The sequence below is a fragment of the Melopsittacus undulatus genome, chromosome 7 (genome assembly GCF_012275295.1).
Source record: "Melopsittacus undulatus isolate bMelUnd1 chromosome 7, bMelUnd1.mat.Z, whole genome shotgun sequence".
Classification (NCBI taxonomy): Eukaryota; Metazoa; Chordata; class Aves; order Psittaciformes; family Psittaculidae; genus Melopsittacus; species Melopsittacus undulatus.
Window position 1 is genome coordinate 14,212,841 of NC_047533.1, and position 12,479 is coordinate 14,225,319.

The window sequence follows — 12,479 nt, forward strand, 5'->3', positions numbered from 1 at the left end:
TAGGGAGGCACTAGTGAAGGCAGGTCTATACTAAGGTGGGAAGCCTTTCATCTGGGCCAGAATCAATTAGGTCCAGAGGGCTTCTGCAGATGACATTAGCAAGGAAATGGGATAACAGCCAGTGTAGAAAAAAATACTGCCCCACCTTACACAAACACTCTCTGAATTTCTGTTTTTTAAAGTGTCAAAAGGAGTGTGATGGTACTATAATCCTGATAATTTTGGTATCTGCCTTATGTAAGATTTGACATTACTGCCACCAGAAACTTTCCCTTCTTGTTGTATATTCTGGGTCAGCAATGGATGATGCAGGCACAATCCGGTAGCAAACCACAGTTTTCTAATCAATCCATGAGGCTACAGCTAAATTTTTAGGAACATTTAATGGGAATCTAAACTGGAGCTGAATTCTAAATTCCGGTCTTCCAGAAACTGATGAATAAAAGAGAAAGGAGAAATGCAATTCAGAAAATATTTTATTGAGTACAATACCATTTAATTGTAGACTTTTGTCAAAGGTCTACTTTATAAAACACAACCAACCTCTCTGAGGTTGAATACAGCTTGGGCAGGTGCACAAGGAATGGGAGAGAGAGGGGCAGCATCTGCAAATTTTCATGCAAGCAGCATAATATGGGATATTTGCATCCAGATGGTACCTTGTCATTATGCCCAAGTTTGAACCATCTCACCAGGAAAAAAATTAATGAATCTACATTTGAATTTTATAAAGGACTGTAACAATCAGTTACAAGTTCAAATTTACAGGGTGCTGCCACTGCACATTCAACAGCTAAACTCAAGATCATAAAATGAGAACTGGGTGCTCAGAATGAAAGTACCATATAATGCCTTGTGTGGAAAAAGGATTAACTCTAAACTCCAGAAACTGATGGCTAACAAGACATCATAACTACTGTAGACAAGAAGGACTGTAATTTTCACCAGTGTACTAACATCTACTTTCCATTTTTAGCAGAAGGAAGATGATAAAAGTTCCTGGAGTTGGGGTTAATCCCAGAACACATCTAATCAATATTTAGCATCACAGACCTTGGAAGGAGATTAAATGAAGAGTAAACCATGGGCAATTTTCAGTTGCATGAATCCCCTGCTCAACTCATAGAAAACAGCTTTAAATGGGGTAAATTGTGGTAAGATTTGTATGAATGAAGTTACTGCTTATTAGAATTTAGACCAACTGATTTTTATGCATAAGTGTTCATTTTCAGTGATGGCAAAGCATAAATGTGCTATAAAATGAGGGAACAGTCATAAGCAACCTTGAAAATGTTCCTATATTGCTTAAATTCTTCTCTCAACCCTCCTTTTTCATGAAGCGTATATAAATTCAGAGACTGTAGGAAGTATTCAGGTTGATCATATTTCTGCAGGTAACTCTGGATTTTATGAGCTGGTCCCCACCAGAATCTTTAAAAATCTGCCATAAAACCTGAACCACACTGCTGAAGAATTTGAGAAGTACTTGTTATAACAGTAAATACAAAGGTAAGTACAGCAGTTAATATGTCATATTAAACAGAGACTTCCATTGTCCTTTGGGTGTGCACGTCCCAACATGTGTAAGTACCACCACTTTACCAACAAATAATTTTGTAAAGCCAAATGAAACAATTTGCTAATTACAACAATATTTTCAAATTAAAAACAAATTATTAAACCAAATTTTCAAGCAAGAGAAATGTAAAGTTTAGCATATTCATTAGTAATTAAAGGAAAAAGTCCAGAACAGTCCAGAAAGGCCAAAGTTTTCAAATAATTATGAAGGGCTCTGTTGAAATGAATTTCTTATGTATTAAAAAGACAATGCATTTTCAAGAAAGCATCTTCTGCAGTGAAATAATTTAGTTTCTTCTTATAGACACATCATACACAATGTTAACAACCATGAAAAACAATACAAAATGCTTTCAAATTTAACAAGTAGAAAAATATAACTAGTATATATGGCAATTGTGAATCTAATACTGTACAGAAGTATTTATGGATTTTACAAATAAATTATAGCTTAAATGCCCTTTTTAGAATTTCTAACTGTACACTGGAACACAGGTTCTGAAGCTACCACTAACTTGCCACAAATGAGTGCCAGTCAAATGTTCTGCCCACAAGCTCAAAAAATTTCTTGTTGGGTTCATGGAAATATTCATGCAGTTTCTCAAGCAACCAGGTATCTACTTGCGGGTGTGCTCTTCCTTTTGACTCGTGCAAACAACGCTCTCTACCACTGTCCCTTAGGCAATAGAAGCCTTTTGTTTTATTGAAATAAAAGTTTGAAGCATTTATCTGTGGTGACAACTTCAAAAATCTCTCTACTTTCTCTATTTCTGGGAAGGGATCTTTGATTAGTTTATCCCCATCTACAATGTGGATATGATCAAGGGGAAAATACTTCAGCCAGTTTTGCATGTGAATGTAGTATAAGCTTCTGTTTATTGCCTTGTAGCCCACATTGAGTTCACCATCTTTAATCAGGAATTGTTCAATGGATGGATACGGCTTGTGCTTCTGCATGTGGTTATAGAACACTTGGGTGTAATCTGATAGTACTCTCTCACTTGGGTCTCTCAAAATAAGGAGTAGTCTCATTGATTGGTTCATGTTATAAACTCTTTCAGGCACTTTAGGTGATGTAAAATATGCTGGAGTTTTTTCCACTGTGATCTGATGGGGATAAGAAAACGGCATCTGATTAATATACCACTGCAATCCATTTCTGTAATGATCTTCCCAGTCAAAGAAGTGAACTTCACTTTCTGCTGCTGCAATATCTGGATGGAGGCTTAACATCTCTAACAAAGCTCTTGTTCCACCTTTTCTCACTCCAATAATGATAGTATGTGGCAGCTGCCGGCACGATCCATTGGAATGAATATTTTCCTTGAAGTCATTTTTTTGAGATGTTTTCTTTAAAAGCTCTCTCTGAACAGACTGAGAAGAAGTTTCTGCCTTTGAATTTATAGCTGGTCTGGAAGGCACTACCTGAGGCTGAACAATAAGCAACACAGCTCCCAGCAGAAAAGCTGCCATGACAGTTCTTAGTCTGGTTTCACTCAAGTAGGTAATGGGGCATAGAGCGATTTCCACCGAGAACAACCTTTAAAAGTTGTTTTTGTTTTGCTGACTGAACGCGTATTTCTCAAACAGAAACTCTGCTGAAAGAGGAAAAAAAGAAGCATATTATTTTATACTCAGATGTATCTCTCCTAAAATCACACTGCAAGTACCTTTTGCTTTCCACAACTGTACAAACTTGTTTAGCTTTCCCAAAACTAGGCTCATAGATCTTTCTGCATAATGAAATTCTTTAAAAAAGAGGCACATTCAATAACACTATCAGAAAATGATTTCCAAACATCAGGAGATGTGAAGATTCTGAATCTTTCTCTTGTCCCCAATATTCATACAGAGTATTATTTTCTAATATTATTATTTTTTTAATCTCATTTCATCTGAGCTGAAGCACAATCACAAGAGAATTAAGTGCTTTTTTTATCTGCAAGAATAAGTTTACCTTAGCAGGAAAAAAAAGGAAAAGGTATGGGCTGCACCCAAATGGCATTCCTAGAAATTGAGGGTTTTGTAGGAAGTCTGGTAATCATAGCCTCCTAAAGGACTATGTGACAGCAACCTTAGAAGTAAAGCCTCCTGGAAGAAAAACTCAAGCAATACAGAGTTGCCCAATCACAGGAAGGCAATATTCTTCTAGGAAGAAGTTAGGAAGAGGTTTAGGTGAGTAAGAGACCAAGGAAAAGCTGAATTTTTGTGTCATTTTTTAAGTGAAGTTAACATTTGATTTGTGTTTAGGGTTTCCAAGGACAGAATCAGGTGGTATGTGCTCTGACCCTACAAAAACGTAAGCTAACGAAACCACAGACTACAGAATGACTGCATCAACAAAATGCTAAAAAAGCTGTGGTCCAGTCATGATATTCAGGAAAGAAAATACACAATGGATACTTCCAAAGGTCATTTCAAGTTAGCCGGAAAGCTGCTGCGGTGTAAACAGCTAACTTCACACTTTATCAAAAGACTACTAAATACCACCAATGAACTCCATTAAAGGTCAGGGCTTTTTTAATGCAGTGTTTGAAGTGAAATTTAATAGCCTCACACATAGCATAGTTGTAAGATTGAGCAGGCAGTGTATACACCCCCCTAAATTAAGATGCCTTCTGAAGACTTTTATAACCTCAGTGGAGGGCAGGTGTTATGTGTGATTTTGGTATTGTCCAACTCCATTTAGAAGTGGAAGCCACAGTGGCAGAGCACCTGACTGCTTTGCCTTAGTATTACTTAGTAGTACTTATGGAGTACTGTAATTATAAATTTAAGCTTGGAACAGCATGTACTATACCAGCTAACAAGGGCTGAAAAATGAAATTACATACGAACAACCTGAGGAAATGCAAGGGCTACGTTTGGAAATTCTCCAGAGAATCTGAAAAGAAACTAATGACTTTTCCACAATAAGCTAAGTCCCAGTGTGACAAGGACTAATGATGTGTTTCTAAGTGATCTAGAAAGTTCTGTATGATAGCTTTGTATTAACAGAGGTCATGCCTTCATCCTGAATAGGGCAGGTCTGCTTCCTGATGTTTATTACAGATTATTACTTTTATGCTTTCCTTTTTTCCTAATCACTTTTAAAGGGCTACAAGGCAGTGATACTATGAGGAAGCAGAAATCAAACCTGGGAGTAGGAAGCAAAGGGTCACTACACATGTGAAGTCAAGAGAGTGTGTACTTGCCTATGTGCCTACAGGCTTTGAACTCATGGGGATGCCCTGTCTTTGGAAGGTCATTCTCTGGGCTGTTCTACAACATTTGATGTGAGGCAACTTTGCAGAGGTATTTGTTCTTGCATTTTCAGTCACTGTTAAGTTCTATCTGGCTAAAAGAGCTCCATTTTGGCTGCAGTAATTAATCTGCTCTCTCCCTGTCCTCATCACTCCTGTTAATCTTAGCTTAATCTACTTCAGTTTTAACAAGAAATAATCTTAATTGTTAGCCCCACACTGGGGATGTTGGTGGGGGGGACACTGGGTGATATGATTCAACTGAAGTAAATGCAGGGTGGGTGTCCCCACTGATGTATGTTGCCACCATGTTCAGCAGAAGTGTGAGCAAATGGTATGGGACCAGGGACTTATGGGCAGTTTAGTATGAAACAGCAACAAAACATTAACACATGCTGAATTTTAAGGTCACAGATTAAAGGAATAGCCACTTACTTCAGAGCATATTTTAAGAGTCACTATCTCCATAAATAGTAAGCCTGAGTTGTTGTCTTAACACCTTACTTGAGAAGCATAATAGGATTCCACTGAGGAACAGGTTGTACTGTTGTTGAAATGAGTTAAAGCCAAATGGCAGGAACCCTTATTTCTTAGTAGTTAGACTGAAATACACTATGCTAATAGCCAAGTTCTGCAAGAGGCTGTCTCTGCAAAGATTAACTTTTAGCTGCTGGTCTTCAATATTAGTGACACCACCTTGCTGGGATTATTTTTAATAAATTATATATACCAATTTATTGGACTGTTAATTTTTAATTTACAGTTTGCATATTATTCAGTTGCCAACTTTTTTTATTCAATCCTTCCTATGGCTGAGTATAGCATGGGATTGTTTTGGGGGAAACAAAGACACAGTAAGGTGCTTCTTAACTGTAGCTCTACTCTTGTTCTGTCTGGCATTACTCTTTGAAATCAGACTTATGGGATATTACAGGCATGCTGCCTAGGGCCTCACCTCAGATAGCTTTCTGAGCCTCGGTGGAGCTCTGCCTCAGTGTCTTCCCATTCTTAACTCAAAGAATTTTGGGAAGATAGCTTTTTCTAAATAAACAAAAGCAACTGTTTTCTGGTGCAGCATGAGACCTCAGAATAACATGGGAGTATCTTCTGCTTCAGACATACAGAATTTCATTATTCCTCCCTGACCATTTGTTCAGGTGTACATCTGGTGTTCTTATACTGCAGAACATTGCCACAGTATCTGCAGCATTTACTGTCTTTATCTACACCCAGTGAACCATATCAGTAATGATGCCATTTAAAGTACCTATGTGATTGCTGGTTTGCTTATGAGCAGTAAAGCCTTGTCTGTCTTTTCTTTCCATTCTCTTTTGTTTCTCTTAGTCAGTGTAAGTTTGGTATCTGTATCAATTATTTTTTGTGTGTTAGACTAATGCAACACAATGGACATGAGTGTGCCTCTAAATTCAGCACAAAGCATATGTTGCGTGGGCAAAGTGATGTCCAGGAATAAAACAGCACATAAATTGGTTGTCATTCAGCTTTCTTTTCCTATGTCTTCTTTAATGCTTTATGCAGATCTGCAGTTTGATGGCTAGAATTACAGCAGTTTACATAAAATGATGCAAACATGTTTCATAGCTTCATAATTTGTGGGTCCAAAAAACTGTTTCAACAATAATAAGCATGCACTGAAGAGTTTTAGCAGCCCCTCTGCCAAATTACTCTTCTGCTTTCAGAATGCGCTTTACTGCCTCCACAAGTCATGCAGAGCATACATGAATTCAGTCAATGACTTTGTATTCCAGATTAGTACAAAAATTTCACTGACAGTCATTACTATTGTATTTGCTACAAGGAGTAAGTTGATAAAAGAAATGCAGTTTATGTTAAACCCTGCTTCGAAGATTATAGCAAGACTTTTCAAAAAGCCTGATTGCTTTTGCTTAATCTTTTCTTCAGTTTTCTCCAATTAATTAGCAAAATGTGCCATACTGTTTATTCAACAAGATTCAATGTGGATATTGCCAATCAAATCAGCTTTCGTAGCCTTTCAGAAGTAATAGGAACTTGGAAATAAATGGAAGCTTTCTTTAGTAAATGGAGTATAAGAGCCAAAGCTGCCATATTTCACTGACTTTTAAGAGTATTACAGTGCTCTTTGAAAGATGTGTCAGTGTTTTATTATTTCTGACTATCTCTTACCACATTATCAAGGAATGCCTTGGTATGTCTATCCTCACTCAATGGCATGGCCTAAATTACCTACATTATTACTATTAACAAAAGATAGTTTTTGCCCAGACCTCATTTTTGCTGGGGGTGGAATGGGTCTGGATTCAGCTCTGAACTTTCCTAAGAACCTTCAAGTTAGCTGCCAAATCAGGTAGGAGGGAATGCAAGGAGTGTCTGTAGTAAGTGTCAGATAGGGTCTGCTGGCAAATCTGACTGGTGGTTAGTTCACAAAAAAAGGGCACCAAGAGGTTTAGCAGAGCTCATGGGACACAGTCACCACCAGGACAGTGACTAGGAGAGAGAAGACTGCATCCTTTCCACAAAACATGCAGGTGATTCCACCTTCATTAAAGAGTTGTGGTTTTATGGTTCTCTAGGGACCAAGGTTGAATAGGTTTAAGTTTCAGATGTCCTCACTTTGTCTCCTCACAGACAGAAGCTCTTCACTGGTGAGATCTTTTGCCCAGGCTTCCAAAAAAGCATAGTCTGGCCTGAACGAGAACCATATATCAATTGCTAAAGTCAGTCTCTAGAGGGAGATTAGAGCTGAAAATCTGAGGGAAACATTCTGTTCTTATAAAGTATATGCAGTTTTGCAGTTGTGATAGAACCTTAGGACAGTTTGTGGACTCACTACCTTCGCGCATATTTGGGTGTACAATACTGCAAAATATAAGACTTAATGCTGCTGTGCAGTACAGCCTCCACATCTGCTATGCTGGCTTCTTATACTGGATAAATAAATAAAATCCATAACTGAGCTAACTGTTGTCTATGAACAACTTCCTAAACTGATGGAAAGTCAGCAATTTGAACATTTGTATTCAGTAATGTGTTTAAAAAACCTGAACTAGATCAACTGTAGTGTGCTTGAAATTTTTCAGGCACTCATTGATATGAACAGTATATATTCCTGTCCTCTAAGAATAGATGGTGTCTGCCATAGCATATATTCCTTAGTTTTTTACATGAGCTTTTTTGAGTGACACACTGTATCCAGTTAGAATAAAACTCTCTAGTACCACCATCACTTAAAGTTCAGCAAAAAACAGGAAAGGAAAGGGAGCATTTTTTTTTAAATCTAATCTAGTTTATGAAACAATTTTTCCTTGGAAACATATTCTGCATTTTGCTATTTTTAACTATTAAACTGTCTCACAATGCCTTCTTCATGAAGGAATGCTTCCCACACTTCCCCCCACACACTGTTTAACCACATTTGAACAAAAGTTTTAAACAACATGTGCCAATGAAATGCTTGAATTCTAGTTTCCAGTAATTAACAAGTAATTGCCTACCTTAGCAAGTGCTACAGAGGCAAGTGTATTAAATTAAACAGAACTATATACTACTGCAGCCAGAGATCTCTAGGGGCATAAACTATTGATCACCTCATGATATAAAAAAGCCATCTGTGCGTTAAGAGGGAAGGTGAAAAGATAAGTAACCATATGGACTTGCATTACTGTGCTTAAATGGCATAGTCTAGGTACATTTCCCAAATTATATTAAGAATGGTGCACAACTAGTAGAGATCAAATCATGGCTTTAACTTTTATAGTCAGCATGTTAAGAAATCTAATCATGATTTCAGTGCTGTTAAGATGACAGATTGCTTATCAGTTCTAAGATTTCAGACATATACTTTAAAAAGTCCCTAAATTTTGGTTAGGGGAACTTAATGAGCTGAGAAAGGCTGACTTTGTTGGAAGTATTTTTGGCTGAAATCTGCTATATTTCTGCTCTGCACCTGCAGTGATAAATACAGTATATGCAAATTAGCTAGGTCACCAGTTCATGACTACTAAAGAAGTTCAGCTCCAGCATGAGCAATAAAGTAGCAAATTTATAATAGACTGTAGTTATATATAACATATACTCTTTTTCTTAAGGTCAGGAGCGACCATTATGGTCTTTCATGCCAAGAGATCATAAATCTTTTTATGAGAGAGAATACCCTAGATTTCAGAAAACCTCTTGCAGGTAAAAATAAAATGGGACATTAGAGCAGAATAAAAATAAACTTGAAAAGCTCAAGATGGAAAGAAATATTTGTACTGAACACTAATATGGAATCCCCTCTGCCACCTTCTAGCAATTTTATAATACTTATCAAGACCCTTCTTTTAAATAAAGCAAAAGGGTACACTCTACCACTGCCTTCTCTACACCCCATAAACCTAAATGTTCAATTCAAAACCCAGAAATTACTCCCCATCCCACTTCCCAAGCAAAATAGGTCACATTTTAATTAGGAAATAGAAATCTACTGCACAGTTAATAGAGTTGTTTTTTAATTCATCAAAGCTGTCACCAAGAAAACAACCTGTGTGAAAGGATGGCTCTTTCATGTCTTGCTCCCTCTCTGTGCAAAGGCTCACCTTAACTGGATGTATTGAAAAAGGGAGCATAGCAGATTAAGCAATCCCATTCTCATTTCCTCTGCCAAGCTACTTCTTACCACTCTGTGGCTGTGAGTCCCATTTAAAAAACAAACCAGACGTTTAAAAACGAAAAACCCCAAACCTCCAAATAATCTTTTAGTTCATATTCCAAGCGGATGTCTATGTCTTCCACTCTCCTTCCTTCAAGATAATACTGGAGCAGAATGTTCACTGGTGAGGTCGTCACTGTATTAGACTTAGCTAAACCAATCAATTTACTAAGTGAGGCACTACATGGTGACCTGGAGGGAACCCTCACACTCTAGAGGGAGAAGTGAGGTGACCTAGCAGGATCTTCTATTTTGGACTGCCCAGGTATATTTTCATTTTTTTTTTCTAACTATCAAAACTTTTCATGGAAATCCATAATCTTTGACATATGCTTGGGCTCCGAGAGCTTCTTGGCTCTGGGTGGCATTTCTAGAAGAAGGAAGCGATATACCCCATGCTAGTCAGACTAATAAAAACATTTCTGGTTTCCCCTAATGAAAAGCATGAGTTACATGTATCTATACATACATATGTATAGATGCATATTTAAAACCTCTTTTCCACCCACCCTGTTTTTCTCTACCATCTATAGAAAAATATGGCAAATTCAAAGTAAGTGAGGCAGCATCCTGACAAGGAGGGGACACCTACAGGAACTGGGCAATGCTGGGGTCAGAATTTGCTACGTCAAATTAGTGCCTCCCCACTGCAGCAGCTGGCTTTCCTTTAGATGCATAATCATGCTGCTGACCTACTAGAGGCATTCATTTGGCTCTGCATTTTCCAAAAAGGTAAAAAACACCCATCAAAACCAGCAGGGTGGGTACTGAAAGGGTGGATGTGCAGGAGACAGCTAAAGCTGATGTCAGTAACTGCGCTCGTACTGATAGGTGCTCATGTCTGATCAATGTGGGAAATGCACTTGTTTGAGATCGTAAGAAATGCTGGCAGATGTAAATTGTAATAGTCATTATAGTTATACATTAAGTTTGATAGCCAGGCAACACATGGGCATACACCAAACTGAACCTGTTCTACTAACATTTCACTTGCCATATCTACTGCAGAAGCTCTCAGTGCAATGAATGGGTCTCTCACACCAGAGGGATGATCCCTGCAGACACTCTATCCCTATGCCTTTCAAACCTGCTATTCGTAGGACTTCCCAGATAGTTTTTCTTCCCCAGTATCCAAAGAACAGTCTTGAATCAGGGAAAGCCCTCAACCTAGTGCACTAACACAGTGACAAACAGAGTCATATACTTTAATTCCCAGCCAGCTGAAGTGATTGAAATGCCTGTACTTAGCTAGGTACCTTCTCCTGATCTTCTGAATGGCTGCAAGACAAGACCAAACCAGAATTCTTCCAGTTGGAGACCGGCATCCCTCCCTCCTGGCATCCTTCTGTCCCCAGAAGATTTGAACCTCTGACAGCCTTATCTATGGAAAGCACCCCGAGAACCGCAGTAACCAATCCTTCCCTGTACTATTCGTGCGAGCCAGTCCTTCAAAACAGAAGTGGAGTTCAGGCTTTGTGCTTTCCTGCCAGCCCCCAGAGACCACCTTACCCTCCAGCCCTGTGCATCTTGCCAAGGTTCTATCCCAGCACGCTGCACCCAGCCGTCTCCAGTTTTCAGCGTGGGAATGGATCAAAGATGCTCCGCGAAGCTTTCGCCAGTTACTCTGCTGTCGGGCAGGAGCCCTGCACTCTGTCACCCTGCTTCTACCCCCTGCCATGCTGCAGTTACATGCCCCTGTTATTTAGCCACAGGGAAAACCAGGAGGTAAAGGAATAAAGTGCCCAGGGGCCGAAGTGGACAGACCTGTAATCCAGGTGCTGCCGACCACTTTTTTTCTCTCCTTCCTTTCCTCCCTTCCTTCCCTCCACCTCCGACAGCGACGCCTCCCAGAGCCTGGCTCGGTACGAAGGTGCGGGGAAGCAGCCGCACGTCCCTCCAGGGGGAGGACGGGCTGTGCACGGCCGGTCAGACGCGCTCCTCAGCCCCGGAGCGGCGCTCGCCACCCGTGTGCGCGGGGTCCCCACCTGCTCGAAGCAGGTTGCCGTGAGGAGGGGCGGGCAGCAGCCTCTGTGCACTCCCGGGGGTGTCCCAGCAGACCCCTTGCACGATCGCCCCTCTTCCACCGCAAACTTCGTGCGGGCAGCACCCCCTCGGCATCACTGCACCGCGCTCCGCATCACTCACCGCCGGGGCGCGGAGCCGTGCGCCAGCGCCCGCCCTCCCCGCTGGTCCATGGGCGCCCGCGGGGTAGCCGAGGGATCACCGCTGCCGCCCACCTCACCCACCGGGAAGCGGCGCAGCCGGCGCCCGGCGCCAGCTTGTTTGTATGGCTCCGCCCCGCCCCGCATACGTCACGGCGAGGCCCCGCCCCCCTGCCTGCCCACCCCGCAGCCGCAGGTGCCCATCGGGGCGCGGAGAGCTGGGGGGCTATGGGGAGAAGAAGGGGGAGAGGGCGGTGTGCTCTGCCGTCCGTGTTTGCAGCGCGTCTGTGCGCACAAACACACACACACGTATATACACAAGTGTGCACAGGAACGGCAATTCAAACAATGTTACTGGCCTGGGGAAATCCTGCCATCTACGGACAACAACCCCCTTTCTCCCCCCGTGACTGCCTCCTTCCTGCACCTGCAAAAGAGTTCGCATGAATAAGAGACAGACAGCACTTGTATGTGCTTCATAGAATGGTTTAGGCTGGAAGGGCCCTTAAGGACCATCTAGTTCCAGCCCCCCTGCCATAGGCAGGATGCCTTCCACTAGACCAGGTTGCTCAAAGCCTCATCCAGCCTGGCCTTGAATCTTCTTGTTTATGTCTCTGAACTTTACAAGGTGGCATTGGGTTTTTGTGGGGTTTTTACATTTGTTTGGGTTTCGTTTGGTGTTGAGTTGGTTGGTTGGTTGGTTTTTTTCTCCCTGAAATGCTTTTTTCACCCTGAATCTAAAGGCACATGGATGTCTAGAATGACAAAAATGCTGTTGATGGAAAGCAGTGGGGAAAGGGTTAATTT

General features: G+C 40.8%; 1 protein-coding gene across 2 annotated transcripts; it reads right to left on the bottom strand.

Moving 5' to 3' along the window:
- Window positions 1-1,848: 1,848 nt before the first annotated feature.
- Window positions 1,849-11,745, bottom strand: HS3ST1 (heparan sulfate-glucosamine 3-sulfotransferase 1). Of its 2 annotated transcripts, none has more exons than XM_034065060.1 (2): window positions 11,656-11,745; window positions 1,849-3,173 (listed from the first exon to the last, which is right to left on the bottom strand). In XM_034065060.1, the coding sequence occupies exon 2, from the start codon at window positions 3,049-3,051 to the stop codon at window positions 2,089-2,091; it is 963 nt and encodes a 320-aa protein (XP_033920951.1). In that variant the 5' UTR covers window positions 3,052-3,173; window positions 11,656-11,745; the 3' UTR covers window positions 1,849-2,088. The 2 variants fall into 2 exon arrangements, with proteins under 2 accessions (XP_033920951.1, XP_033920950.1); XM_034065059.1 differs by having other exon boundaries at window positions 1,849-3,176; window positions 11,656-11,708.
- Window positions 11,746-12,479: the final 734 nt, after the last annotated feature.